Source organism: Mus caroli, chromosome 11 (assembly GCF_900094665.2).
Source record: "Mus caroli chromosome 11, CAROLI_EIJ_v1.1, whole genome shotgun sequence".
Lineage (NCBI taxonomy): Eukaryota > Metazoa > Chordata > Mammalia > Rodentia > Muridae > Mus > Mus caroli.
In genome coordinates, this window is record NC_034580.1 from 53,818,981 (window position 1) to 53,846,688 (window position 27,708).

The window sequence follows — 27,708 nt, forward strand, 5'->3', positions numbered from 1 at the left end:
ACCTCTTGAAGGCCTGGCCCAGGTGAAGGACTAGTGTCAAGTACCTCCTGAAGGCCTATTCCAAATGAGGGGCCAGCCTCAGGAACCTCCTGTAGGCCTGACCCAGGTAAGGGGCCAGCCTCAGGAACCTTCTGAAGGCCTGGCCCAGGTGAGGGGCGAGCCTCAGGTACCTCCTGAAGGCCTGGCCCCCAGGTGAGGGGCCAGCCTCAGGTACTTCCTGAAGGCCTGGCCCAGGTGAGGGGCCAGCCTCAGCCTCCTCCTCTATTCCATCAGAGCTTGCTTAGATCATCAAGCCTTCCTCCTCTTAATTCAGACCCCATAGGTCAAGTGACTGACAAAGTCACAGGTCAGGAACTGTGAGCCCCAGGGCTGGGTGTTTCCCAAAGGTGGGCTGAGCCTAAATAGGCAGGAAGCAGCAGTCTGCTTAAATGAGGGAGGGGCAGATATCACTAGTACAGCTGTTCCCCTATGGTCAGGAGGGGTGGCAGAGGCTGGTTATACCTGGCTACCTTGGAAGCTACAAGAGACTCAAGTCAAAAGAGGCTGTGTCCGGGGACTGGAATGTAGGCTCTGACTCTAGGGACACACTCAGGCAAGGAGAAGGTAGAGATTACCTCGGCTTCAGTCACGACACCCTTCTTGAAGAGTCGATCCAGCAGCTCCTCAGATGAGCACCTGGGTTTCGTTAAGGAAAAGCTGCACCTGACTCCTGGGCCTGTGCTCCCAGAAAGGTACCCAGACCTCCTGTGAGCCAGATCTAGAGGTGCTGATATTCCGATGAAGGAGAGTGGAATGAAGACCCCTGGGTCCCAGATGGGTCACATCCCTGAGAAAGGGACCTTCAGAAAGACCCTCTGGTGAGTGGGGCTGTGAGCAGCAGCCTAATGGAACTGGGGCACCCTTGCATCTCTGCACAGAGCCCACTCCACGCAGCCCTTCACCAGGATCCTAGGACACAGCTTCAGGAGTGATAGGGCAGCCAGGATGTGAAATAAGTAAGAGCCCCAAACATGCCCCCATGGGTGTGATGGAGGCCAAGAGCAGCTGGAATGGGAGCCCTCTGAGAGGGGTCCCAGGCCATCCTTGCTAAGAATCAAGATTGTGGCAGCCCCCATCTGTGACCCACAGAAAGGAAAGATCTCATGTCCAAAACCCCAACCATGCCACTTCTAGTTGTAGGCTCAGGAGGTGCTGTCACACACAGTCACAGCAGCAGGAACAGGATGCTCAGATGTGGGGCTAGTACTTGTCATGATAGCACCGAGGTCCAGGGACCCCCACACTCAGCAGCTCCAGCCCCAGTCTGGGACCTGATGCCTTTTTGAACTTTCTCGGGGGGTTCAGGTACAGGATACAGTTCCAAGATAAGGATGAGAGTCTTCCGGGTCTCAAATTGATCCAGGAGCCCAGTGACCAGTGGGTGGCTGAGTGTAGCCAAGATGTCTCGTTCCTGGTATGCCTGGGCCCGAGTTTTGCTCCGCAGGGGGATGAACTTGGCGGCACAGAACATCTTGTTTCCTTTGTGCTGAACCCTTTTCACAAACCCAAACACACCCCTGGGGTGGAGAAAGAGAGAGGGGACCCACGGTAGGCACCATGCTGAGAGTGTCCTGGGAAGGACGGGAAGGCTGTGGAGCAGGTGAGGAAATGATACCTCCCAATCTCTTCTTGAACCTCATAGAAGGAATGCAGTTTCCTCCGATAGACTTGCTCTTCGGCATCTAGCTTGTCCCCTGCAGTCAAAGCACAGGACATGGACAGTATAGGCAGCCATGAATTGACCCCACTACTCTCCCAATGCAATGACAAGAGCTGCTCCCTGGTCCCTGTAGCCTGCCAACTCACCCCCGTGGACCAGCAGCTCTGCCTTGCAGAGCACCTGTCCACCTGCGTTATTGGCAACACATGTGTAGACACCGGCATCATGTGGAGCCACGTCAGTCAACACCAAGGAATATGTTGTTCCATCTTGCCGTTGGCTCAGCCGGGCACTGCTCGTCAGCTGGGTGCTGCCCTGGACAGATAGGAGACAGCCTGGGGTACCATCAGCCTATCCTGGGATATGCCACACCCTTCCCAGAGCAGTACTTCCAATACCTGCTGTGTGCCCAGACCCAGGTGCAAGTCAGAAGTGGATGGGGAGGTACTGGTTAGGGCTAGAGAGGTGGGGCTATGGGGTGGGGGTTACAGATTGCATGGTGGGGTGCATGAGCCCCCTTCCACACCTCCACATGGTCTCATGCATACATGCACCCGTGCCCTCCAGCTCCCAAAGCTTGTCTCCTCCCCACTGCTGCCTGGGCTTACTCCTACCTTGTACCAGGTTACTATGGGTGGTGGGTGGCCTTCAATGACAGCATCAAACTGTGCCATGTCCCCTACTTGTACTTGTACATCCTCAATAGTGACTTGCATGGACGGGGCCCCTGGGAAAGGAGGGAAGAGAACCTGTGTGGAGCGACCCTCGGGCTTCATAGCCCTAGGCACATAGCCATTCATGTATATCTCTGGTCAGTAAAGTCTTGATTTATGTCCCTCGAACCAGAAAGTCCACCTCCTTCCCTGATGACCCCAACCTCACTGTCTAGGCCTCTAGTAGTTGTAAAGTGCTTCCTTCCATGTGGCCCCTGTTCTTCCTGCTTTGACTTGCACTGGCCAAGCAATCACAAGGACAGCAAGCCAAAGCAGGCAAAGCACTAATAGCCGCTCTCAGATATAGAGCCTGTGGGTACCACATCTGCATTTGCCTCTTCCCAGAGGGTTCTGGACCCTCCAAGGAGACACAGGAAGAAGAGATGGGGAAACCTGGACTAAAGCATGCCGTGTGACTTAATCAGGCTCTCATAAAATGACCCCTGAGTACCCAGCACAGGTGTGTACCCCCATGGGGCTGGCCCACTTCCATACTTGTGACACCTGTGTCAGGAGCTTGGCACACGTAGGTCCTCTGTGTGGTCTCCATGATGACTTGGCTGTGCACATCCAAGAGTAGCTGCCCAGTGCCTGCACCTGGCCAGGCTGTTCCTTCCACCCTGGAGTCAAGACAAGGTGGTCTCTGCTCACTGAAGCACCCTGACTCTGTATTTCTCAGGGACCTGAGCCCCAGGAGAGAATGAGGACCTTACTGTCACAACTTGTGGGGTTAGATGTGTGCATAGAGCCCCCCACCCCAGCTTCTCTCCAAGACCTTGTGCTCTAGGGTGCGTCCCGCTTCCCTCCCCTGCCCACCAGCTTGGGCTGGGGCCTGTAAGAAGTGTATTGGAGAGCTTTAAGTCTGCCCTGTTAACTCTTCAAGGCCATGAGGCCAGAGCAAGTGGGTTCTGCACTGCCCAGCTCGGGGGTGTCCCTTGGAGGGCAGTTCCACACATGACCCAACTGGCTCAGGAGGTTACCGAATCGGTACAGTCCATTCCTGGGACCCAGAACTTGTCGTCTCCTGCTCCAGGCCCTTGTGTGTGCCAGGCTGTGAGACCTCTGGAAGTTCACCTGGTAGGAAATAGGAAGCAGGTGAGCTGAACCCTGGCTGGCATGGGGAGGACATCCTTTAACAATCATGGGCTCCCCGTGTGGCCAGTGTGGGGTAGATTGCAGAATCAAGAGCAGCTCCAGGGCCAGGATGAAAACCCGGAGTGAGAACCGGGCAGTCCTGACCTCCACAACCTAGTACTGTCTGAAGCCAGATATGAGACCTCCCCAGTTCCCCACCAGGGCCTGGTCTCCCAGCCCACCAGCCAGACTAGCATTGGGATGTAGTTCTGCCCTCTGTACATCCAGCCAGGCTGAAGTTACAGTGACATGGCAGCAGGACACAGGTAGCAGCGTGGGACTGAGTGGACAGGTGGCACATCTGGGGAAACTGAAACTCCAGATAGAAGTGAGCACTTCTGGGTCCTTGTACATGCACAGGTGAGCTGGGTGGGCCCAGTTCCCAGATTGGGAAATTGAGGTCAAGTTAAGGATGAGCCATGACCAGGCAAAGTACATGATGATACATAAAGCCATACAGATACCAAGGTGCCCCAGAGCTCTGCAAGTTTGTAACCATGGAATGGGCAATCAAGGTGACCCTTTGGATCACATGGCCAGGAATGGGGTAGGGTTAGCAAAGGAGAGCAGGAATCTTTGTAGTCAGCTCCCTACTGGGTCTTAACTTACCAGGTGTGCCCGAAGCTGCTCCTGGGATCTGGGATGCAGCCTCTTCAAATGCAGGTGGCTCCCTTTGTCTGGTGTTCGGGAGATCCCCTGGGGAGGGGCCTAGGGCTTCTGAGCCCAGCAGCCTCCAAAGGACAGAAGCAGCTTGTTGGTCAGCTCCATCCTGGGCAGAGTGGGCAGAGCCTTCCACGGAGGTGTCTATGGACAGGAGGGTAGGAACACGAAGTAAGTCTGGACTGCACAGGCTTTGCATGCCCACCCCGGTTCTCAGAGACTGCCCTCCCTCTTCTACCTCACTTGCTGCTGCTGCTGCTGCTGTCCCTTGCTTGGGGAGCCACCTGGAGGGGGAGGTTCAGGAGGCTATGGTACACTAAGGAGCTCTGAGCCCAGAGCTGCTGCCTACAGGGCCACTGCTGCCCCATCTCCCCAGATCCATGTACACCCCAGGGCCACCCTTCTCGAAGTTACAGGGAAGGCACATCTTCTGAAAGCCGCCATCTTCAGTGTGCCTCCAGTCCCACACTCCTTCCATCCAGCCCTAGCTCCCCTCAGGGTTGGCTCTAGACCCCAAATCTTAGACTGGTGCACATTAAGGGCCAGGGGAACCGTAGGATCAGGTGTTCAGGAACCATGATCTTATTTCACCCCATGTGGCTGACAGCTTTCTACCCCACACCTAAATAAATGCTCCAAACCCAGTCCAGGCCCATGTCCTTACCCAAATCCTAGTAAGCCACCCCTGGCATACCTCTAAACCTCTCCTGGGTGTGGCTCCTGTACTTTGCCTCTGTGCCTCCTTTCAGACCTGGATACCTATGTGGGGGCCCAACACACATACCCCAGGACTGCTGACTGCTCCTTTGCCAATGAATCCCTTCCCTGCCCAGACCCTCCTCAGTACTTGGGGATGAGGCATCTCTGACATCCCCAGACAAAAACTGCACAGGCTTTTCTCAAGCCCAACAGGCCAGAAGCACCCTGAGAACAGGCCTCAGGGCTAGAGGATTCCCGGGGCCCCACCCCCTCACAGACAAGTGCTAAAATCCTGAGTCATCATCTATGCAGATGATGAGATCGACCCCTACATGCCAAGAGCTTAGGATGCAATGGTCACCCACTCTCACTCCTGACTCCCCATTCATCCTACAATGGCCTCAGCTATCCAGGGATTAGGAAGGCCTGCTCAGCCCCAGTAGGCCAAAAGTGACTGTGATGGCTGCCCTGCTTAAACTGTGAGTCCCAAGGATCAGGTCTATAAACGGTCAAGGATCAGTTCAAATCCTGTCCCTAATCTACCTGTTAAGGTTTGTATATTCTCCGCCCATGGAGTAGCACTATTAGAAGGTGTGGCCTTGTCAGAGTAGGTGTGTCACTGTGGGTGTGGGCTTTGAAGACCCTCATCCTAGCTGCCTGGAAGCCAGTATTCTGCTAGCAGCCTTCAGAGGAAGATGAAGAACTCTCAGCTCCTCTTTGCACCATGCCTGCCTGGATGCTGTGATAATCCCTCCTTGATAATAATAGACTGAAACTCTGAACCTGTAAGTCAGCTCCAATGAAATGTTACCTTGGTCATGGTGTCTGTTCACACCAGTAAAACCCTAAGACACTAACCATGAACCTCAAGGTAGGCTGGGACCTGCATGTACTACATCAGGGCACACAGATAATCAACCACTCTAGAGGCCTATGTGGCCTGAGATGTAACCTTGAAGAAATGAGAGTAGGTCTAGCAGATGGCTACAAGAAGAGGGGACCCTGAGCTTCTGGGTGAACAAGCAAGAAAGAACAGAGAGGAGGGTCTGACACTTGATTTATTGTTCTCATCAGGGCAATGACCAGGGATTTCCCCCCCACCCTACAGCCATGTCCACCACAGAGGTGGTCCTGAATTCCTGCAGAGCTGATGACAGGTCAACACATGTCTTAGGTGCAACGCTGGACAAGACCCTCAATGGGGATATGTCTCAGGGAAAACACCCAAGTCCAAATCTTGTTTCTAGAGCCCCCACAGGGCCTGGGAGGTGGAGTCCAAAGTTGGAGTCTCCTGTCCAGGGCTCTTCTGAAATGATGTCAGCGTACTCCAACTCTGCAGGTACTTAGGTACTTCCCCCATCCTCCCGGCAGAGAACAGGTCCAGTGAGGTAGTCAGGACCGGGCAGGAAAGCAAGGAAGGCTCAGTCCTAGGCTGGAGAAGAACAGGGCGTGGGAGGTGTCCGAGGTAAGCTGTGGGTTCCAGGGTTGATGCTGGTACCGGGCATGGTCCAAGGCTCTGGGCCACTTGCCTTACCTTATCTCCAGTGTGTGGCATCAGCCCTGGGAGGGGCCTGGAGCCTTGCCACCATCTGGGTCAATATGAAGAGTGACTGTCTCTCCTACGGCCCCAAAGCTGACTGTCTGGGTGGAGACCTCTGTCTTGAAGCTCCCATGGCTACCATCTACAGAACTCTGGACATGGGTATGGAAGGAGCTTGTCCAAGGTGCGGCACTCACTGGACCTGACCAGGCCTCACGCAAAAGGAAGGAGACACTCTCAGGGCTGTGGACCTGGGAACCTGGCCTGAAGAAGCTGGGGGTGGCACCGGTGCCTGGAGGACGCCCCACATTGAGCAGGACAGGTTGCCCCACCGTGGGCTCGCTGATCTCTCTCTGGAGCACGGAGACTTCACAGGGAGGTTCATCATGGGTGCTGGGGGTGGAGTCCCCACAGCCAAAAGTCTCTCCTTCCTGGGGCACATAATCTTCCAGGTCAGCCAATGTCAGCACCCGGCCATTGTGTGTGAGGATTTTAGGGTCACGACCCTGAAGGCTATCCGTGTCCTGTGGCTCTTCCATCAGGAAGGTATTCTCGTCTCCATCACTGCATCCTTTCTGCCTTTCAGTGTTCTCTTCCTTCTGGGAGGCTCTGACCTGCTCTGGCTCAGGGCTAGCAGCTACCCAGTCCACATTGCCCACTGAGTCCACTTGGAAGATGAAAGGTTCACCAACATGGACCACAGCGGGACCCCAGGTCCGGGCTTCCTGGTACACACTCTTGTTGTTGGAGTTGTTGGCATTTGGGTCCCTACCAGGGATCCCGCCAGGCAGTGTGAAGAGGATTCCCTCTCCACGGCTGGTCATCTCTCGGACAGGAGATGCACCCCGTGACCCTGTCTTCTTCACCCGGACTTCAATGGTTTCCTCCACCTCTAACCACTTGGGCTGGGACTGCGAGGCTGGAGCGTGGACCTCTGCTTCTGTCACATACAATGCAGGTACCGGGGCTTTCCTGCCTTGTTCTACTTCAAGCCTCCGGGATGGGCTGGTCCCTGGTGGATACAGCCTCTCAGGGGCTAACAGCCCTGGTCTCCGTGGACTGGCAGAGCGGCGTGAAGGTGAACGAGAGGGAGACTTGCCGGGGGACTGTCGTCGGCCACGTGGACTCTTCACTACGGTGGTGATGGTCTCCTCTCTAGTAGGGGGAGAGGGCCCAAGAAGAGATGGCCAAGAGACCCACAACCTCACCCAACATAGTGCCATCAGGATATGTCAGAGCCCAAGTTAGTGCGTGTGTCAGTGAGCAGAGGATAAGACAGCACAAACTCCTACACATGCACTTGAGGCCCACCTGCATTACCCTAGCTAAGAAAATAAAACAGAAAACCAAAGAAACAAAGCACAAAGAGGTCAGGCCTGGGTATGTGACCTTAAGAGTTCTAGGTGCTTTCTAACACAAAGTGAGTTGTGCTTTGCAATGCTCCTTGTGCTGGTCCCCATCTGTTCCACCCCCTGAGCAGGCTTTGTGCTTTGTTCGTAGGGATCGTGCCAGGCCAGCCCTCGGTGCTGGAAGCCCTCAGTTAATAGGGACTGGTGGATAGCTGATGCAGTGGCCACATGCACAATCCCAAGCTCAGGGTGCAGCTGGTTCTGACCTGCAGCCCATGTTCCTGGTTTCTGGGTTTGAGAGGATGGTTAAAGCCCCACCAGGCTAAGGAGTACATCTGAACTGGCTTAGCTCTGGACTTTGCTGGGCTGCCACAGGTCTTCTGACTTCTCCCATGCCCTTTCTCCTGCCTGAGTTCCACCCTTCCAAAAATGGGAGTCAGAGCAACAGGAGGAAGCAGAACTTGGGCACCAGGGTGAGTGACAGGCATTGGCTAGGACTTTGGAAGATTTGAGTCTGGGCTCAGTTGCATCTTGCTCCCAGCAGAGGTATGGATAGGAATATGGAAAGACCGAGAATTTTCCCAGAGCTATATCACAAATCCTGGCTATCTGGAGTCTCCCCAGGCACCAGGAACCCAGGTCTTGATGCCCCAAAGTGTCTTATAATACTGCTCCCCACATGGTAGGTATGGATAACCATCTATGGATAACCAAACTCCAGCGTGGGGCCTTTCCAAGACTCGGGTGGTGAGCATAGGCTGGGTGGCATGGTGGGAGCAGCTCACCTTAGAAGGGGAGAGGTGGGTGAGATGGTCTCTGTACTTCTCAGAGCTTCCCCTTTCTGTTTTCCAAATGCAAGAGCTAGGCTTGGGGACACAAAGCCCCGGGCTGTGATACCACCACTGTAACATCATTTAGTTTGGATCCAATGAATAAAAACTGGATCACATTCAAGATTTGCTTTTTGTTGCAGTAAACATATTTAAATACTGTGTTTAGCAGTGCAGGTTATAGAATGGGAATCCTTTGCTGCAGGAAGCCCTGTCTCCAAAAAGTCCCTAAACTCTGAGTCGCTAAAAGGCAGAAGTCTGTCTTGAGCCCATTAAGGGAAATGGCTTTCATTGCCAGTTCTCTCCATTTGTGGGAAAGCCACCACCCTGGTGAGTCACCATGAAGTGTGTGGAGTCTTGTCACCCTGTGCAGTGTGCTCTGGGGCCTACAAGGGAGCTGTGGGGTGTGGAGGTTTCATGGACGGTGCAGGGTGGTTGAGAGTGCAAGAACCGGCAAGGCGCTGATGACCCATAGGGGGCGTGAGGGTTGTATGCACAGGCAGGCAGGCAGGCAGGCAGGCAGCAAGGACACCAGGCTGGCAAGGCGAGGGGGTTAGTAACATGCATGGGCACAACAGTCAGAGGAAGATTAGAGTCACGCCTGCACTTACATGATGACGGTTTTCTTGGGGACTTTTGTCTCCTGCTCAGTGACTACAAAGAAAACAGTCGGAACAGCAACCGTTACAGACTAGCAGCGCCTGGGGGGCAAGCTATCTGAGTGGCGTTGGCAACGTAGCAACCTGCTTGGTGTAGGAGCACGGTCTGGTTCTGCCTGTCTGTGGGTTTCTGGGGAGACCTTGGCTGTTGGGGGATCCAGTCCCCTCATCTGTGAAATAGGAACAGTACCTGTCCTCTGGGTGGAGTCAACCTGGCATGTCACAAGAAGTACCTAGTGTCCTCAGGGTACCATAGCGGCTGGGGTGGGGTGAAGTCTGCCTCTGCACAAAACCCTCACTCTCTACTCAGTCCATGGCCCACAAAGTCCTGTGAAGATATCATATATACGATCCCATTTCTCAGACATGGAATCTGAGCCCAGAGAGGGAAAGGGAGGGCCTGGAGCCGCACAGCGGAGCCAGCGGCCACACAAAGGCTAGGCTAGGATGGCTGATCCTCTTCTACAAAAATAAATCATAAAGACTAAGAAGGGGGTGGACCCTGGAGTTCCAAATATGGCATTCACAGTGGAGGACTCCCACCGATATCTTTCTAGGAACAGCCTAGACAGTGCCACAGCATTGGAAGGGAATCTGTCTCTCCCAAGGGAGACAACTCCAGTATGTCTCTGCCCCATAGCCAGTAAATGGGCCCTGCAGTTCCCACCTAGTATATGGGGCTCTATGTTCAGAAACAAGCTGAGTCTGTCTCTATCCAGCCCAGCGAGAGGGCTCTTCCCCTATAGTACCCTCAGCTGCTGTCTCAGATGCACCCCAGTAGGCAGACTGTAGGCTCCCTGCACCCTCACATCTGAGCAGCCTTCTTTACAATCTTGGGGGTGATGAACTGCTCATGACTGTAGCCTGGGACACTAATTCATGACTCCTGGTTTGCTGCAAGATCACAGAGAGGAGGACAACAGAGACGCTGAGTTAAAATACCATCAGTGTCTGTGTGTATGGAAGGTACATTTACTCTGTGCTTATATATAGCACATACATGCATATGTCTTGCACACAGGCACATATATGCTTATATATGTGTACTTGTACACACATGCATTCCTACATACAAACACACACTGTGGAGGACCCATGTTCTCCTCGGGTACTTGTACACACATGCATACATGTGTACATGTATGCATTGTGTGCATGCACATGTGTGTAGGTGTGTGTGTGCGTGTGTGTGTGTATGTGTGTGTGTGTGCATGCCTGCGTGTAGGTTTCCTCTAATGGAAAGGGATCCCACAGCAAGAGTCTGGGATCCAGCCACAGAGCCCCGTGTTCCCCACCAGCTTGAGTACCTCCCCCTTCCCTAACAGATCCCACTTCACTACTCTCAAGGGTAGTGGGCACAACACCTCTGAGGACGGTCCTGGTTCTTTTGCTCACAGCCCAGCTTTGGGCCTGGGTGTAACTGGCAGCCACAGGCAGGCTGTGACTGTGCAAAGCAGGGCTGCCAGCCTGATGCAGGACGAAGCAAGAGGGCAGCAACACCCACAGAGTTCTGTCAGGCCATTTTGGCTGCAGAGCCGCGGGGTTAACAAAAGCAGGATGGAGGTTAGGAAGCAGGTTGGCAGGACTCCGGCTCCGGGGTCTTCTGGGACCAGCCTTCTTGTCTCCCCAAGACACTGATACACATCCAAACACAGTGAGTCCCAAAGGCCTGCTCTTCCATACTGGCACCCCTCTTCTGTCCCAGAAAAAGACTCATCATGGCCACGAGTAAATGAGTATATAGGCTGTTCTTGTGCACAGTGGGATTTGCACAAGACAGGAGGTACACAGGCAGTAGACATTCTGGTGCCAGTGGTGGCCGACGAAAGTACACATGGTGCTACAGTTACCAGGTTGTGGTCAGACACTGTGTGTGGGAAATCACAGAACAGAGCTTATCCAAGGTGGGTCGAGAGGAGAAGCAAAGACATTTGCTCATCATGGAAGGGGGTCTCTGAAAGGATAGTGGAGGACATCACAGGTCCTCTGACTGGCTCAGTTCTGAGAGGGTCTAAAAAAACAGGACCACAAAACGGCAGGAACTGATTCCAGTGGCTGAGGGACCGCACGATCCTGCTTTCAGTGCTCGAAGATATATATTGCACCCCTTCTACTGCGGAAGTTGTGGCTCACTTGGCGGTGTTCTGGTCTCTGTTTGCGTCCCCCCCCCGAGGTTGTGAGGTTCTCCAGTATCTGGGAGCACCTTCCAAATGGGAAAGCACTAGCTGGCCCCTCCCGTCCTGACTGTCCACGCAAGTGTCACAACTCTCCTTATGTAGTCATTTCCTCCAAATCAAAAGGTTCCCTCTTGGAGGGAGGTTCATGAAGACTCAAGAAATCAACAAAATTCACAAGGTGCTGTTCTGCTCCCAGGTCACCTAAGCAGTAACAACTGCTGGGGAGGGGAGACTTTGACCAGCAGAATTGCTGCCTGGTTCTTCTGAGAGTTTCCAGGACATGACATTTAGACCCCTCGCGCTTGCTGAAGCAAGCTTCCAGTTATACCTGATCTGTGTCTTGAGAGTAACTCTAGTAATCTCACTGGTGCACTAAGCTAGACTTGGGTAGAACTGTGCTTCAGTCTGTCATCAGGGCCATTTCTGGGATAAACAGACGTCTCCTTTAACTAATGTCACACAACATTAATGGTACCTGCACAGGGGTCAAGAGAATCTAAGTGGTCGCATGGACCCTGTGATGGAAGCTGACATACGCAACTCAGGCTCCATCCCGCTTAGGGCCATCATTAGGTGGGGTGATGCCTAGGGGTCCTGCAATGGCACAGCACCTCAGTATGAAGGGATCAGATGGCTCATGGAAAATGTCTGTGAATTACGGAAGACTAGATATGGTAGCACCTCCCATCTGTGCCTGATGGGGCAACAGAAGCGATGTGATCTTTCTCTGCTACGCTGTCTGTTTACTGTGCTCTCCTTTTAGTACAGCCCTTGGCACTTAGAGCGGATGATAGTTGGCCTTCAGGGAACCCACCCACCCTCTGTAAAGAAAAGGTTTCATCATATAATGCTGAGCCCTGAGGAGAGTCTCACAAATTTGTTAAAGCAGTGACAGAGTTCAGATGAAAGTGCCTGTATGCATAGGGGAGACACTAGTAGAATCATATGGTCATTGGCTAAAAATCCCAGTGTCAGGGGTGGACTGCCTCTCTACAAGTTGTGATCTCTGGACCCCACCCCCATCCCCGGCCTTACAAACCATAGACGCTGCTGTCACTGATGCGTATCAAGGCTAAATAAAGTTCCTGTTGCTGAAGCTGTCCCTCTGTGCTGGCGAGTGCCAGCAGTCCCCTCTGGGACCACTGGTGAGAAGTGTCATGAATAGTCCTCATCGGCTCTGAATGACTCTGTGTGTACGATACTAATATGTCAAGCAAGATGTGCTTGTTGGTACAATTGTGGCGTGACTGTAATGGGGACAGCCATCTACTTTCCTAGAGATTTAAAGTCTGCTCCAGAGGAGGAGATTCCCATACGGTAGAGCGAGGAAAGGCAAGAGCCTGTGGTCCCAAGGGGAGGCAACTATTATTTTGTTCTCTGGCTGTGACGTTCTTGTCAAATTGCCTTCTAAACATTTACATATACATGCACCACTTGCAGCTGCCACTGGCTTTGGTCAGTCATAGAGGAAAACTTATTTTTTTCCAAATGAATTTTTTTTTTTCCAGTAAGGGATGTGCTATAGAGACCCATATTCCACTAGCATCGGAAACCAAATAACTGTTTCTCTGCTATCCTCAGCCATGGATGGAAGAAAATGATCAGATCCCTATACCATCCCTCCCAAGACTCAGGGAACATCCAAAAAGGGAGTCAAGAGGATGTAAGAATCAGAGGAAGGGGTGGGATACTACATGGCTATGTCTTCCAAACTGAATCATGCCTTTAACGAGGGAAACCCATAAGACACAGGAAGTGAACAAAATTTACAAAGCTCAGAAAGTAATGTCATATAAGTGGTAGTCACTACTAAGTCAACCCACAGAGCTGCTTACAAGTGTGTAGCATGGGTGACATGCTCCAGGGATGTAACTTTCAAGATTTGTCACCCATGCTGGGGTGGACCATAGAGTGAAACAGGTGCCTTTGACTTATCCGTGTGTCTGTAAGTAATCCCTCGCCTATACTTCTAATCCCAACAAACTCATCAGTTTACCAAGACTTATGTAGAATTCTCTCTATTACTGATCCCTTGTTGTCCGTCCCTGATGGCAGACAATATCTAAAATGAACAGACCTTTTGCTCACAACTTCCAGGATAAGTAACAAAACTTGACTTCTGTCCGTAGTCAGGCTTGTTTACTTTGTCTTAAATATTTGTTTTGATTTTGTGCCTCTACATGTGAGCACTGACACTTCACTGAGACAAGACAGGGCCGGATCCCCGGAGCAAGATTTACAGGCAGTTGTGAGCTGCCTGACATGGGTACTGGGAACTGAACTCAGGTTCTCTGCAAGAGCAACATAGGCTCTTAACCACTTAGTTATCTCTCCAGCTCCTGGTGAGGTTTATTTTACAGCTTACTCCTACCCCCACACTGGTACCCCAGGAAGAGCCCTGGGCCAAGACGATGACTTCACTGGGTATTGTGCCTCTCGTGAGGATTCTTTCGCAGTCTTCTGCATCAGTGTGGACCCCTCACCCACTCCTGCTGCCACCTTCACTTCCAGTTAAGCTGATGTAAGCCCTGCTATGTCCTTTCTGTAGACACCATAACTGAGTAGGTCTGTGGGGTCCCTGTTATCCAGGGCAACTTCCAGTTCTCATGCTGAGTTCATGGCCTCCCAGTGCGCTTGTAGCTGCATACATGACCCTGCAACTGCCTCCTCTGGACTCCCTGACTTTCAGCCTCCCCAACTATCAGTCTCCATCATTCCCCACCCTGAGATGCTAGCCCCCTCCTCCTAGAAACAGGAACAATAATTTCAATTCCACCAGGCTCATTCCAGACCAGTGGAGGTTCCAGCCTAGAGCTAAAAACTCGCAAGTCACCGAGACATCACAGACACAGAACCTACCTTCTACGGCAGCCACAATCTGTTCCCGGTGGTGCTGGTCCCGGGCACGCAGTGCAGGGCTCTGCATGTATAGTTCTCCACCACCACGTGTTGAGCCCAACCGGTTCACCAGCTGCCAAAGGGACAGCAGAGGCCCACTAGAATACAGGCTCCTCAAGGAATCTGGACCCTCAAAGGAGTCTAGACCACTTTGATGGTCTAACATGGGGTCACTGCCCTGAGTATGTTTTGTATAGGGGAAAGGGCTCCGAGCCCAGCCAGGGGCTCCCCTAGAGATTCTTAATATGGTGACAGCTCTCTCCCTCCCCTGGTCAGGATGTAGCTGTCCTGCTGAAGAGATTGAGGGTATGAACACCTGAAATAGTAGAAATCTGGAACTGGAATAAGCTATATCTGATTTAAGTCACTCCATGGCCTCCAGCATCTGTGCAATCAAAACCAGAGTTAACTTGAATATCCTTGCTTCCAGGATGTCATAGGGACATCGAGTGCCCTAGGCCACAGTCAGAGCCATACAGAGGAGGCTCACTCACTTCCACACAAGGGCTCTATTAAGAGCCGTACACAGTATTCAGACTGTTCTTTACCTCAGATCTGAGGACAAAGAGCACAGAGTCGGAGGCCAGCTTGCATGGGCAAGGCAGAGCTCTGTCCTGTGCAATGCTAGTCTCACCAGGTAAACGGTACCGCGTTTTTACCTTAGCAACTGACAGCTGAGGTCAGCACCGGGTCCCCTCCAACTGGCAGATGCTAAGCATCATCTTGAAATGGTGGGGACAGTGGCAAGGGGACAAGATAACAGGGCCCAGCCTAATGTGAAAGGAGAGGCTATAAGGCAGAGGATAGGTGACTGGGGATGGTGGGTGACAGCAGTCTGATGTCCTCTGGTCAGCTTAGAGCATCCACACCGATACAGTGGAGCCTGGGCTTGATCAGACCCTGGAGGATGGCTATTGTCCTTTACACAGTGTCTTACCTCACATTCATAGTGTCCCAGGTCCTCCTTGCTGGCTGCCTGGATCACCAGCACCAGCACACCACTGCGGGGTTCATTCAGCATCCGGTACCTGTTGCCCGGGGCTAGCAGGGCACCATCCTTGTACCACCTGGAACCAGCCAGAAAATCCTGTGAGCCAGTGTTCTGCCGGGGACATCTCCATGGTACCCTCAGTGTGCTCTGAGCATCCCCAGACAAAGCTACCTGAGCTTAGAACCCCTGCCAGGCTGCCCCAGATCCTCTATTCTCAGAAAGCTCCCTTCCTGGAAGCCACAGTTGAGCCACGTCTTCCCAGCCTCAGAAGGCCCTATGTTCACAACCCCATGATACCCACTGGATCAGTGGCCACACACAACCTCCCCAGCTCAGGATATCATGGTACTCAGCCCTCCCACCCTGGTAGGAGCTGCAGCCCAGGCCTCACCTGATCTGAGGGTACGGGGCTCCTTCCACGGTGCAGGTGATCTGTGCGTCCTCTCCCTCCACAAAGGGTGTGGCCCGGACCTTGTTCACAAACCGTGGGGGCACTGTGGGCAGAAGCAGGCAAGGGCAGGAAGGGCTAAAAGATGTCTGTGATGGAGCTGATGGAGCCCTTGAGTGGGAACTGCCTGCCCTCACTTCCCGCAGTGACTATCCTCTGGGAGTTTTGGGGAGGCCCCAAGTCACCCCATCTGCCCCACACCCACAGGCTCTACACAGCCCTACCACAGCCTGTATTCTGGGCAGGGCCCATACCACTGACTATGGACTATGTCTGTCACACTAGATAACCCCCTATGCTCACCTTGTACTAGAATCTTCCCCAAGGTGCTAGCGTTGCCAGCAGCACTGGCCGCAAAGCACATGTATTGGCCAGAGTCTATGCCAGTAAGGTTGTCCAAGATGAGGGTGCAGGAGCCATCAGGGTCTTCAATGAGGATGTGGTGTGGGTCCACCTCCACTGGCTTCCCATCTGGAAAGCAAGGGCATGCTTTCATGGAATACGGTCCCAAAGCCTGATGCCCGAGAATAAAAAGCTGGCTGCAATCTGTCTCTCCACATCTCTTCCCCCAACCCTCCTGCTTCCTCTTCCCTTCCTCTTCCCCTTCCCTTCTTCCCCCACTCCCCTATCTCTGAGTGTCTCTCCACAAGGGCCCTGACTCAGATATCTGTCTCTGGCCAACTTCAACATTCTAGCAACAGAGGCTGATGGGAGGGCCTGAACTGGAGAAGACAATAAACACAGCTGCCTTGTGTCATCTGTACCTCCTCAATGACTGCACCCCTCGGGGATTCTTAGATGGTGACAAATACTTGATGTGAACTCCTCTTCACTCAATCCCTTCTACCCCCAAAACCTAGAGCCTGCATGAGCAATTCCCTAATACCCTTCCTCCTCCTCCTCCTCCTCCTCCTCCTCCTCCTCCTCCTCCTCCCACATCTGACCCCATCCTACAGCCGGCCAGCCCTGTGGCAAGACAAGCACCCAGAGTTTCCCCCTGAGTGAGTGGAAACCAATCTCAGCAGACAGCTCAGGCCTATCAAAAGGGCCCCGCTCTGAGGCCACAGTCTTGTGCCTTTTCTCTCACAGTTAAAGTTCCAGTTTCCTCAGCCATGAGCAGCCAGAACCCCCCCACACACACACTCAGGGGAAATGTGTGTCCAGCAAAGCTGTCCCAGGTCATCCTAAGGTAGGCACTCTTGATCGTTTTCAGTGTATGAACACACCAGACACCTATTTTACAAGTCATCTTCTCTGTAGACAGGAAATAAATTCTGAAACAGTCACTGAAGGTACTGCATGGCCTTGTGGTAAGAGATTTGAAGACTAAAATCTTCCACGGAGTCACCATATGATGACATCCACCTCAGCATGCCAGGCAAGCCTGCTTCTTTCCTGGGTGAGTGGTGGGGAGGGACAGGTACTCCCCCATAGAGAATCCACAGCCATTAATATTCAAAACAAGTAAAACTAAACAGGTTCACATATCCCGATGGTTCTGGCTGTATCTTTCTGGCACCAGAGGGGCTGGAATCCATCACAGATAGCATGTCAGCTTGAGAAAACGTGTCAGCTTCACAGCTCTGCTGGACACAGATGCCACATTCCAGCCCCACCTAATCTGACACCGAGAGGCTCCCTATGAGAGTCAAGGCCTTGTCTTCTACCTCTGGGTGCTAAGTATGTCTGTGACTCTCCTCTATGGACACACTGTCCTCAGAGGGGACAGACACCATGTATAAAGGTGGCAACATAGGAGGTCATGGCTACGCATCCCAGCCTGCTTGTCCCTTCCAACAGAGACAACACAGAACCCAGGAGGAAAAAGTGTCCAAGGATTCGTGGAGATCAAGACATGCTCCATGCCCACTGGCTGCAGGAGATGGGTTAGCTCAGTCAGACCAGGCACTGTCTGGGTAGCTCCAGTTGATGTGAACATCCTTAGGAAGACTAACAGCTGCTGATGGCCATGTTAGAGATACCAGATGTGGCTCCCCACCTTTTTTTTTGTCTTGGATAATAAAGACAAAAATCCCTTTGAGTTTACAGAACAAGGTATGTAGCATACATCCACAGCATCTCTAAGTCTGCACATAGTGCTCTGAATTTCACGGTTCTTTGACAGTCCATTTCTGCTGGATCAGCGCTCTTCTGGTTGGTAAGTTAGAAGCATCTGTCTCAAATACCCAGGCCTGAGCTGAGTCCCACTAGCAGGGCAGGCTGAGAGACCTAAGACAGCATCCTGCTCCCAGTGTGGAGTGCCTCAGAACTACATCGACATTCACAGTAACAAATCTTTGTCTTTTGAATCCTCTGACTTCCACAGGAGAACCAACATCTTCTAGGACTCCTGGACCCTGAGGGCACTGTGTGCCTCACTCATGTCTTCCCCGTGGTTCCAGCCAGTTTGGAGTTGGCCTGAGGGATTCCCAGAGGCTTGCAGCTTGCAGTGAACTGAACTCCCCCATGGGGAGGGCTCCTTTGAGTTCTGCTTATGGTTTCAGGGTGGGTCCCTTGAAGGTTCCTGTGGTGGAAGCTTAGTCTCCAGGGTAGATGATACTGAGGTACTCCTCTTAGGCAGAGGGCTCAAGGCAAAGTGAATCAGGCCACTGAGGACGGTGCCTTGAGAAGGGGTTGATGCTGGTTTCTAGGAGTAACTCCATTTTTTAAGAGTTACTCTGAGAGCAGGCCCAGCCTGAGTCCCTCTTGCTTCCTGTCTCCCACAATTGCTCCCTCCATCCACCATCTATTCCCCCCATTATGCCTGCTGCCACACTACACTACAGCCAGCCAACAGGAGCCTCCCCAGCTGACACTGTGCTTTTAGGACTTTCAGCCTCCAAACCCTGATATCAAAAGAGATCTCTCTCCTTTCTAAAGAATACAGATGCTGGTACCGAGCAACAGCAAGTGGAAGCTCTAATGTCAGCAGGCTTTTGCATGGTCCTGGGCAAGCTTTACGTTTCTCAGAGTCATCCTTCTGCATCTGAAGTCTCTGGCATAGGAGGCACATCTTGGGGCTTGGATCTGACCTCTTTCCAACATGGCCACTAGGCACATCATTCTTGAAAATCAATTCTTGGCATGTAGTGGGGCTCTGATGGAAACCAGATGTTCAATTCAGTGATGTGCTACATGTCTCTTCTATGATGAACCAGTTTGGACTCCGGGGCAAGCATGTCAAGCAGTGCATATCCAAGCCCTCCTCTTCAAAGGAAAGAGACGATTTCCCAACTTTGATTCCCAACTTTGATTCTCAACTTGAACAGGTAGCTAACCTCCTAATGTGGGGTGCTCTGTCCCGCTCTTTCTACCCCAGTGTCAAACTGCATTGGTCCCCTGAGGGTCTGGATCCATGAATCACTTGTTGTCCAGATAAGCAGGAAGCCAGCAACACACAAAGCTCTTTAGCTGGGCAGAGACAAGGCTCTCTATTCAAGGCCATTCTTAAAGTTCTGCCCGTTACTGCCTTAGTGACATTGTATTTTTACTGGTCCAACTGTCTGCTCTGCCATGTAAACTAGAGTGGCAGATTACAGGAGTCCCTCTTGGGGGCCACAAAGCATGGATCAAATAAAGATGAACACCTGATAAACTGAGACCACCTCGGCAGACCACCAGGACTCTTGTATGGAGCCACCACAACACCACATCACTGGGACCCACCCCCACGGGACAGACACAAAGCTATGCTACACACTAGACAGAAAGCTATTGAGAGATGCTCCCAAGTTTACAGAGAATGGCTGCATAATGTGGGGTATTCACACCTCTACTGTGGCAGATGGTCTCAGGAAACCAGCCATTCTTCTTAACATATTACTGCTGACCAATGAATGTGGTATTGTGGCCAACAGGAGCCACACGGTGCCTGTAGTATAGATATGCAAACGTGTATGTATCTGTGCGCATGTGCACGCGCATGCGCATGTGTATGTGTGTGTGTGTGCATGCTAGTGTGTATCCATGCATGTATGTATGTCTAGTGTATACCTCTGTGTTATATTCATGCATGTGGCATATTTCAGTATGCACTGATAGAATGTTCATGTTACATGTGTGCTATGCACATACAAAAATGTGCAGTGTGTATGTGTGTGTGTGTACATGCTAGTGTGTATCCATGCATGTATGTATGTCTAGTGTATACCTCTGTGTTATATTCATGCTTGTGGCAATTTCAGTATGCACTGGTATAATGTTCATGTTACATGTGTGCCATGCACATACAAAAATGTGCAGTGTATGTGTGTGTGTGTGTGTGTGTGTGTGTGTGTGTGTGTGTGAGAGAGAGAGAGAGAGAGAGAGAGAGAGAGAGAGAGAGAGAGAGAGATCTGTGATGGGGTGGTCCACAGCTGGGTGAGTGGGCATGGAGGCACATTTTCAGTCTCAAGACTGGCTCTAGGTGCTCTTGGTCACTGTCAAGCTGACCATCTATCCTCATCCTTACTGAGGGTCTCTCTCTCTCTCTCTCTCTCTCTCTCTCTCTCTCTCTCTCTCTCTCTCTCTCTCTCTCTCCCTTCCTCCCTCCCTCCCTCCCTCCCTCTAAAGTTGTTCCTCATCTCTCCAGATTCTGGAAGTCAGAGGACCCATGGAGTCATTAATGCTGATGGTACATGACATAGGCCATGCTATAAGCCCTAGGCCACAGAGACACCTCACATCAATAGTGTCTGTGGTGGGCACCCTGTCCATTGACAGTGTCAATGTGACTTCAGACTGAGGTTGGCCATGTGAGAAGCCAGACATGGCCACTGCTCCAGACCCAGTCATTACCATGGACTGGAAAGTTTGGCCCATCATCCCTCCTACCAACACTGTATCATGCATGGATGCTGGAAGCCACGGGAGCTGACCCCAGGACTCCACTGGGAGGAATAAATCAAAGCTTACACATGGACTCTGCTCAGCTGACTTCAGGCTGACCCCTTCTGCTGCAGTCAAACACAACCCTGAACGGAACCCTGAACTGTTGGATTTCAGTGAGTCCATGGAGTGGACGATTAAACTGGAAGAGGCTCCTGGGACTTGGAGCCTGCAGCTGGTGTCAGAGATGAGAGGACCCTGGGGCTTCCCAAACTTGTCCTCAGAATCGTGAGTTCTCTTAGGGACCTCTCAACCCACAGTTGATAACAGGTTCTAGGGAATCCAAACTTGCAGGCAGTGTCAGTGGTGAGATTGATTGGAGACTCAGACCTTTGCCAAGCCTCCTGTCACAGCTGAGTGAGGCACGTGCACCATGACCCTCAATCCCTGCACTGTCCGCAGCCCACCTTGCTCCTCATAGCTTCCCCATGAGACTGCATGTTGTGTCATGTGACATGTTGACCAGGATGCTCCTCAGCCTCGTGGCTATTACTTTCCCAGGCCCTCGTGCCTCTCAGTCATGCAGAGACTTTCAGACCTGTTATCTCAGAGAGCTGTCCTGCTTTTTGTCACTGCCCAATGCCACTAGTCCTCTGGGTGCCCACAGCACTACCTAGCTTTTGGCTTATTTCTATCACCTGTCCCCTACCCTACATCATGCTCTTGATCAGATCCTCCTGTATCCTGCCCCTAATGTACCACTGGCTAGATCCCACATCCTTGAGATTCATCCATGTTGCCTAGCCAGCACCCCACAGTAAGGCTGGCCATTCTCATCCCTGGGGTATACCTTTGTACCAGCTGACAATAGGCTTAGGTGTGCCCGTCACTCGGCACGCTAGCTTGACCGTTTCACCCAGCTCGGCTGTGCAGTCAGCTAGTTCCTCTTCAAACTCAGGGGGACCTGAGGATACACAAGGGGGTCCCCAATGTTATGTGTGAGGCAGGTCAGGCCTACAGTCTTAATTGCACATACACTGACAGGTTCCCCCCACCCGATGCTAGTACCTCGTGTCCAACAGTGTGGCTGCTACCATCTGGGGTCTGAACTTAGAGGCAAGTGGGGCAGGTTGGATGCACAGTAGGAAGGGATGGGGGCCATGGTGAGAAGGGAGGAGTTTGGGGAGATTCCTCTGCAGGTAAAAGCATTTGCTATACAAGCATGATGACCTGAGTTTGAATCCCTATCACCTACATGGGGTCACAGCCTCATGTGCCTGTGTCCCTAACACCATAGAGGCGGAGACTGGCAGATCACCAGAGCTCACTGTCAGGCCAACCTCCTCCAAAGAGTGAGCTCCAGGTTCAGTGAGAAACCCTGCCTCAAAGAAATAGGCAAAGGGTGAGTGATTGAGCCAGATACCTGATGTCCTCCTCTGGCTCCAGCACATGTGCACAGGCCCACGAAACAACACATACATGTGAACATACATGTGCTCATACATGCATATACCACCAAAAATTGATTAATTGATAATAAAAATCCATATGGTTTGGTCAATTCTGTTCTGACTGAGGGAGCTGGTCCAGGGTGCAAGATTCCCTGATACCTTGCAAAATCCAGATGGATGTTCTGAGTCTCAGGTCCCTATGTAGGATCTTCCCACCAAGCCCCTAAGTGTCCTCTAAGGGGTAACCTGATTTCCTCATGAAGACATAGTTATTATATCCCACTGAGAGCCAACAGAGGAGAGAGTGGAGCCCTTTTCCCCCTCCCCCCCAAAAGCCAACCCCCTTTCATGCCCAGGAGGCAAGGGCCAGGGCAGTGCCACCCAACTACCTGAGACTCAGGGTCCTAACAGCCAAGGTACAGCCCAGCTGGATAACTAGGATAAAAAGGCTGTGTCCCCATCCTGTCGTGAGCACTATGGCTCACAAAAGGACACTCACGCCACACAGGCTGGGCCAGGCGCTGCTGGATGCCACAGATCTCCTTCACCCAGGAGTTTTTGATGATGACGGTCCGTGCCTGCAGCAGGTACTTGCGCACAGAGTCTTCCCGTTCATGCCACACCTCAAAGGCACGGTCATCCCCCTCTACTTGGTCATTCAGGTCGATGCTACTCAGCTGTGAGGAGAATGTGACCACCCTCAGATGATGTGGGACCCAGGCGGCAACAGTGGCCAAGGGACTGGCCACCAGTACCCACCCTAAAGCTTGAGAGGCAGATAGGCCCCCACCCACTGCATATCCACTGCTCCTACAGAGAGCCCACCGCGGCAGCCTCTGCACATACAGACCTTCATCATGTTCCGGAACACGTAGCTGAAGGTGTCAGTTCGAGAGTCTCTCCGGGGCTTGCAGATCACCAGGTGGTTTCGGAAGAGGAAGACGTGCCGGTTGTGGCCTTTCCAAGGCATCCGGGCCCCTGGGGCCCCCTCCCACACTATGAAGTGGCCCTGGAAGTGTGAATGGGCTCTGGTTAGCCATGCCTCCCTCGTGGATGCAGGACTGTATACTGACAGACATGTATCCAGCTTCCCATCAAAGTCATGCAGTCACTCACATGCTACCACCTCCAAAAGCCTCATACAGTTTCACCTCCCCTCCACCCCCAGGACCCAACAGCTCCACCTGGCGGATAGGTTCTCCCAGGGCCTCCAGGGTTCCTGGGTAGTTCTCCATGAGAGAAACGTGCAGCTTGTTCTCGGCACGCTGAGGCAGGGCAGACACCACAGCATAGGCCTGCTCCAGCAGCGCGCAGTTCTGCCGGTTGCGGGCCTTGTTGCGGATTAGCTCCTGAGGTAAGAACCAAGAGTCATGGATCCAGAATGCTCTGAACCCAGGAATCCCCCTCTCCCCCAACAGGTGCAGCCTGCACGGATGAGGCTGGAGCATGTCACCTTCAGCAAGGCCTGGTATTTCTGCACCCGTTCCACTGGCTGCTCCAGGTAGTGCTGAAGAGGAGGTGGGGGTGGCTGTGTGGGGTCCTTGGCTGACAGTGTCTCTTCTGCATATTTCTGTAGGAACCAAAACATTGGCTTTGTGCATGAATGCATGATCCCTTGATGGCTAGAGTCACCTTGATATGGAGGCTAGGCTCCAGGGGTGTCACGGCACAGCCCTGAAACCCTCCAAGCAAGGCTATGTCTTCTGAGAGCTAAAGAATGATACCAAGCGTGCTGATGCATAGCCCTGCACCGAGTGACATTGGGTCACCATGTCACTGGTGGTGGCATAGGTCTTGGGCAGCTTAAATAACAGCTGAGGCATACAGAGCTGCAGGAATTCTTACTGCATTTCCCACTAAGCCAGGGTGCAGGAAGGTGGTGGGTAGGCAGTGACATGGGCTGAGGAAGATGCGCTTGGACTGGCCACATAGACCCGTGCACCTACACTTTACAGCGCATTCAGCAAGAACTGGGGCCTGGGAGCAAGCGGGAGGGTGGGCTTGAGACAGACAGGAAGCACCTTGTAGAACTCCTGGACTGGGGTGCTGACAACCACTGATTCAGCTTGCACGCGGCCCACCAGGAACTCGAGATACTTCTCAAAGGCCCCCTGGTTCTTGATGAAGCACATGGCCACATCATCGTCGGTGCCACAGCCCTGCAGCTCCTTCAAGAAGCTGTCACAAAGGGGATAGTGTCAGCACCTCTTACCATCAACAAGCTCCATGCCCTCTCCTCAAGAAGAAGGGCCAGGCCGGGCGTGGTGGCGCACGCCTTTAATCCCAGCACTTGGGAGGCAGAAACAGGCGGATTTCTGAGTTCAAGGCCAGCCTGGTCTACAGAGTGAGTTCCAGGACAGCCAGGGCTATACAGAGAAACCCTGTCTCCAAAACACCAAAAAAAAAAAAAAGAAGAAGAAGAAGAAGGGCCAGGATCCTAATCACGACTGAGCACCAAGAAGGAGAGTATGTTGAGTCATGTGTGCAAGAAGTGTGTGGGTGTGTGTTCATCTGCCCATGCATGAATATGCACATATATTATGTGTGCACATGTACAAAAACATTCATGTGTGGATGCATACTTATTCATGTTTTCTAATAGCATGCATGTATATACACATCAGCATGCACAGATGTAGACACATATGTGTGTAGACATTATATATGTTCAGTGTAGTGTGGACATCTGTGGTGTGCATGCATCTTGGTACAGGTGTGTACATGGGTGTGCTCCTGTGTACTTGTATGCATGGGTGACAGTGCACATGTATAGAAACGTGCAAATATGTACACATGTTGGCATGTATGTCGTGATATATATACAAATATAGGACGTGAAATGTTCTGCATAGCCGTGAGCAGGCATGTTAGTATGAGTGTGCCTGTGTGTGTACACGTATTCACATACAAGAACATGGGCATGCACAGTGTGGCAGCTATGCATCTACACATGTGTGCACACACAAGTGTGTGCCAACTATGAGAGTCTACATGCATATGGGCTGTGTACAAATTACCCAGAGGCAGGCATACTGCAGGATCTACCCTGCATAACCAAGATAGCCAGTAAGGGAAGTTTTGCCTTGTGACATGTTAGCACAGGCTGTCCCCCCTCCTCAGTTCCTGCCCACCCTCCATGAGGCCTGGCCTGCAAGTAGAGGCTGTGTGCTCATATTCACATGTGCATGCACTCAGCCCTACCCTCCCACCTGCTGTGGAAATGGCTGATGTCCTGCACATTACGAAAGATGACTGTCTTCTGGCTGGCCACAGCTGCGGGTACATGGGGAGATCGGTCCAAGTGCTTCATGTGGTGGCTCTCCAAGAACTGCAGCTCACCCACAAAAGCCTGCTCTGAACTTAGCAACTCCTGGATGACAGAGCTGGAAGAGGGAGAAGCCATTAGGGGGTACTCAGTGTCCCCTTCCAGGCCCTGGGCACAGCATTGTCACAGGACAACTTACTCTCTTGTAATCGCCAACCCCTCAGCGGCTAAATTTGGGTACTGCTTCTTCCTGAAGCCTACTGTCAACTTAGAGAGGGGATGAGGAGTGCCTGAGAGGAACCACTCACTCTTTGCATATCTGCCCCCCACCCTACTCCACCCAGGGAAGTAAGCGGGCATAGCCCATGTGAAGACAGCTCAGCTGTAGGCATCAATGTCAAACTGGTGCCAACTCTGTTCTCTGTCAGGACCCTGAAAGAGGGCAGGCGACAGGTCCCCATGAGCAGTGGGCCAGCCAGGGAGAGCTCTACCAGAAACTCACCTCAGCCTCGTTCTATACTCATCCTCAGACACAGCCTCGCCAGGGAACTCGGGGGCCTCAGTGGGCCCCCACTCAGGAGACAGCTGGTGAGGAACAGGTGTCAGTTAGAGGTAGCCTGTGAGCTCTGGCTCTGCCCCTGTGGAGCCTGGGAGCTCCTATCCTCCTAATGAGGACAACAATGCCAGAGTCCTCTAGGTTGGTGACCTGAAGACACTCTGCCCTGAGTCCCCCCAGCCAAGTACCTTGAGCCTCTTATCCAGGTAGGCAGGTGACACCCAGCCCTGCCTGGAAGGACTGGATTTGGTGGGCTTGGTGCGGACAAGCCAGCGCAGGGGATGGGCAGAGTCAAGGACCTCCACATACTGGCCTTCTCTCAGAATGATGGCATCCTGCTCAGCTCCCAGCGGCAGATAGTCAGCTGTGACCACGTAGATGTCAAAGATCTGATGGGGTAGGGAGATTGAATGAGTTGGAGGCGGGGGGGGGGTGGATAGAGTTGCCAGCTAGGCCTGTCAGGAGCCCCCAGCAGCCATCAGGGAAGGGAAAGTGGGATGCCTCCCAGAGCCCTGGGTATCAGCCAAGCCTGTCAAGTCCCAGAACACAGGACAGAAGTCTTGGGGACAATCAGTGCAGGTACTGGCTCCCAAATCCACACAAACAGCAGGAATGTGGGTAGTCTCCCTTGGCTTTCCCCAAAACCACACCCTCAGGCGTTCTAGTCAGAGATACCTATACTACTTGTTGGAACCTAAGAGGATGCCTGCTACACCAGAGGAAGATGGGGGAGGGAGGAGGACTCGGAAGAAGCAACCGCGTCGGAAGGCCTGGGAAATGGGTGTGGTTCCTCACCAGTCCTGCCTCCAATGCGTCTTAGGAACAGAAAGCAGACCCTGCTTCCCTCAAGCCAGGCGCTCATCTCCTGATGCCCAATAACACACTCACTCTCCAAGACCTCCCTGGGATCCTCCCTTGTACCTCTCATCCCTACATCGTCTTCCAGGATCCCCCTCCCCCACCATGCTCCCCAAGGGTCCTGGCCCACCTACCTCACCACGGGAGTCCCCATCCTCTGACTCTGAGGAGGACTCTTGAACACTGGAGGAAGGACGTGACCGGCCATGTCGAGGAGAAGCAGATGGTGTCTTGGACTCTTCATCACTGTCACCTCCAGGCACCTGGAGTTTGGCTGGATGGGAACAAGGGGTGTGATTCTCCCCCACCCCCCAATATACAGACAGCTTCCAGATCTTGGAGGCAAGAGAACCTCTGTCTCTGCTCAAGAGCACTTGGCCCCAACACCCCCTTGAAACACGCCTCACCCTGAGAGATCTTGGCTGATACCATCTCCGTGATCTGTGAGGTGAGTTTCTGCAGGAACTCTTCTGTGCCCACCTCAGCAAGGGACAGGTGACTGTGGGCCTCCTCAGCCACCAGAGACTCACCTGGGGTGATAAAAGTGAGCCTTAAATCAACCATCCTTTCCCAGGTGTCTACTGAATATTCCGCACACCACAGGCCCACTTTGGGTCCTAAGGGATGGAAGATGAACAAGGCCAGGCTTCCTAATGGTGCTGGGCTTGGCAAAGAAGAGCAGCCTCTAGAATCGGGGTGGTGAGGCTGACCATAAGAAGTCATGGTAGGCTTGCCATGGTTTGAGACAATGGGCCTAAGAGCAAGAAAAACCAAGCCTGGACAGAGGGGACACAGTAGTTGCAGCTGAGGAACAGTGTAGGTGGCTAAGGATCAACAGGGTACCCAATGGGCAGCCAAGGGATGGCAGCCAACTGGGGAGTGGATGGCACAGCCGGAATCTGGGTTATGATTTGGGCACAGTAGGCACTGTTGAACAGCAGGCAGCTTGTGGATAGTGGACACACCAGCAGCGGG

At 52.6% G+C, this 27,708-nt stretch overlaps 1 protein-coding gene across 1 annotated transcript in view; it reads right to left on the reverse strand.

Annotated features, from left to right (window-relative positions):
* The window catches only part of Obscn (obscurin, cytoskeletal calmodulin and titin-interacting RhoGEF), a 143,937-nt gene that overhangs the window by 9,865 nt on the left and 106,364 nt on the right, over positions 1-27,708 (reverse strand). Inside the window, exons 73-92 of the mRNA XM_029483168.1 lie at positions 27,141-27,263; positions 26,868-27,007; positions 26,064-26,264; positions 25,822-25,904; positions 25,264-25,437; positions 24,076-24,232; positions 23,508-23,624; positions 23,239-23,403; positions 22,905-23,063; positions 22,554-22,731; positions 21,454-21,567; positions 16,101-16,268; positions 15,741-15,843; positions 15,296-15,425; positions 14,320-14,431; positions 2,314-2,426; positions 1,846-2,014; positions 1,655-1,733; positions 1,356-1,556; positions 615-675 (exon numbers count right to left, since the gene is read on the reverse strand). Of these exons, the coding sequence (XP_029339028.1) occupies positions 615-675; positions 1,356-1,556; positions 1,655-1,733; positions 1,846-2,014; positions 2,314-2,426; positions 14,320-14,431; positions 15,296-15,425; positions 15,741-15,843; positions 16,101-16,268; positions 21,454-21,567; positions 22,554-22,731; positions 22,905-23,063; positions 23,239-23,403; positions 23,508-23,624; positions 24,076-24,232; positions 25,264-25,437; positions 25,822-25,904; positions 26,064-26,264; positions 26,868-27,007; positions 27,141-27,263 (2,747 nt within the window). The remainder of the gene's footprint in view (positions 1-614; positions 676-1,355; positions 1,557-1,654; positions 1,734-1,845; positions 2,015-2,313; positions 2,427-14,319; positions 14,432-15,295; positions 15,426-15,740; positions 15,844-16,100; positions 16,269-21,453; positions 21,568-22,553; positions 22,732-22,904; positions 23,064-23,238; positions 23,404-23,507; positions 23,625-24,075; positions 24,233-25,263; positions 25,438-25,821; positions 25,905-26,063; positions 26,265-26,867; positions 27,008-27,140; positions 27,264-27,708) is intronic.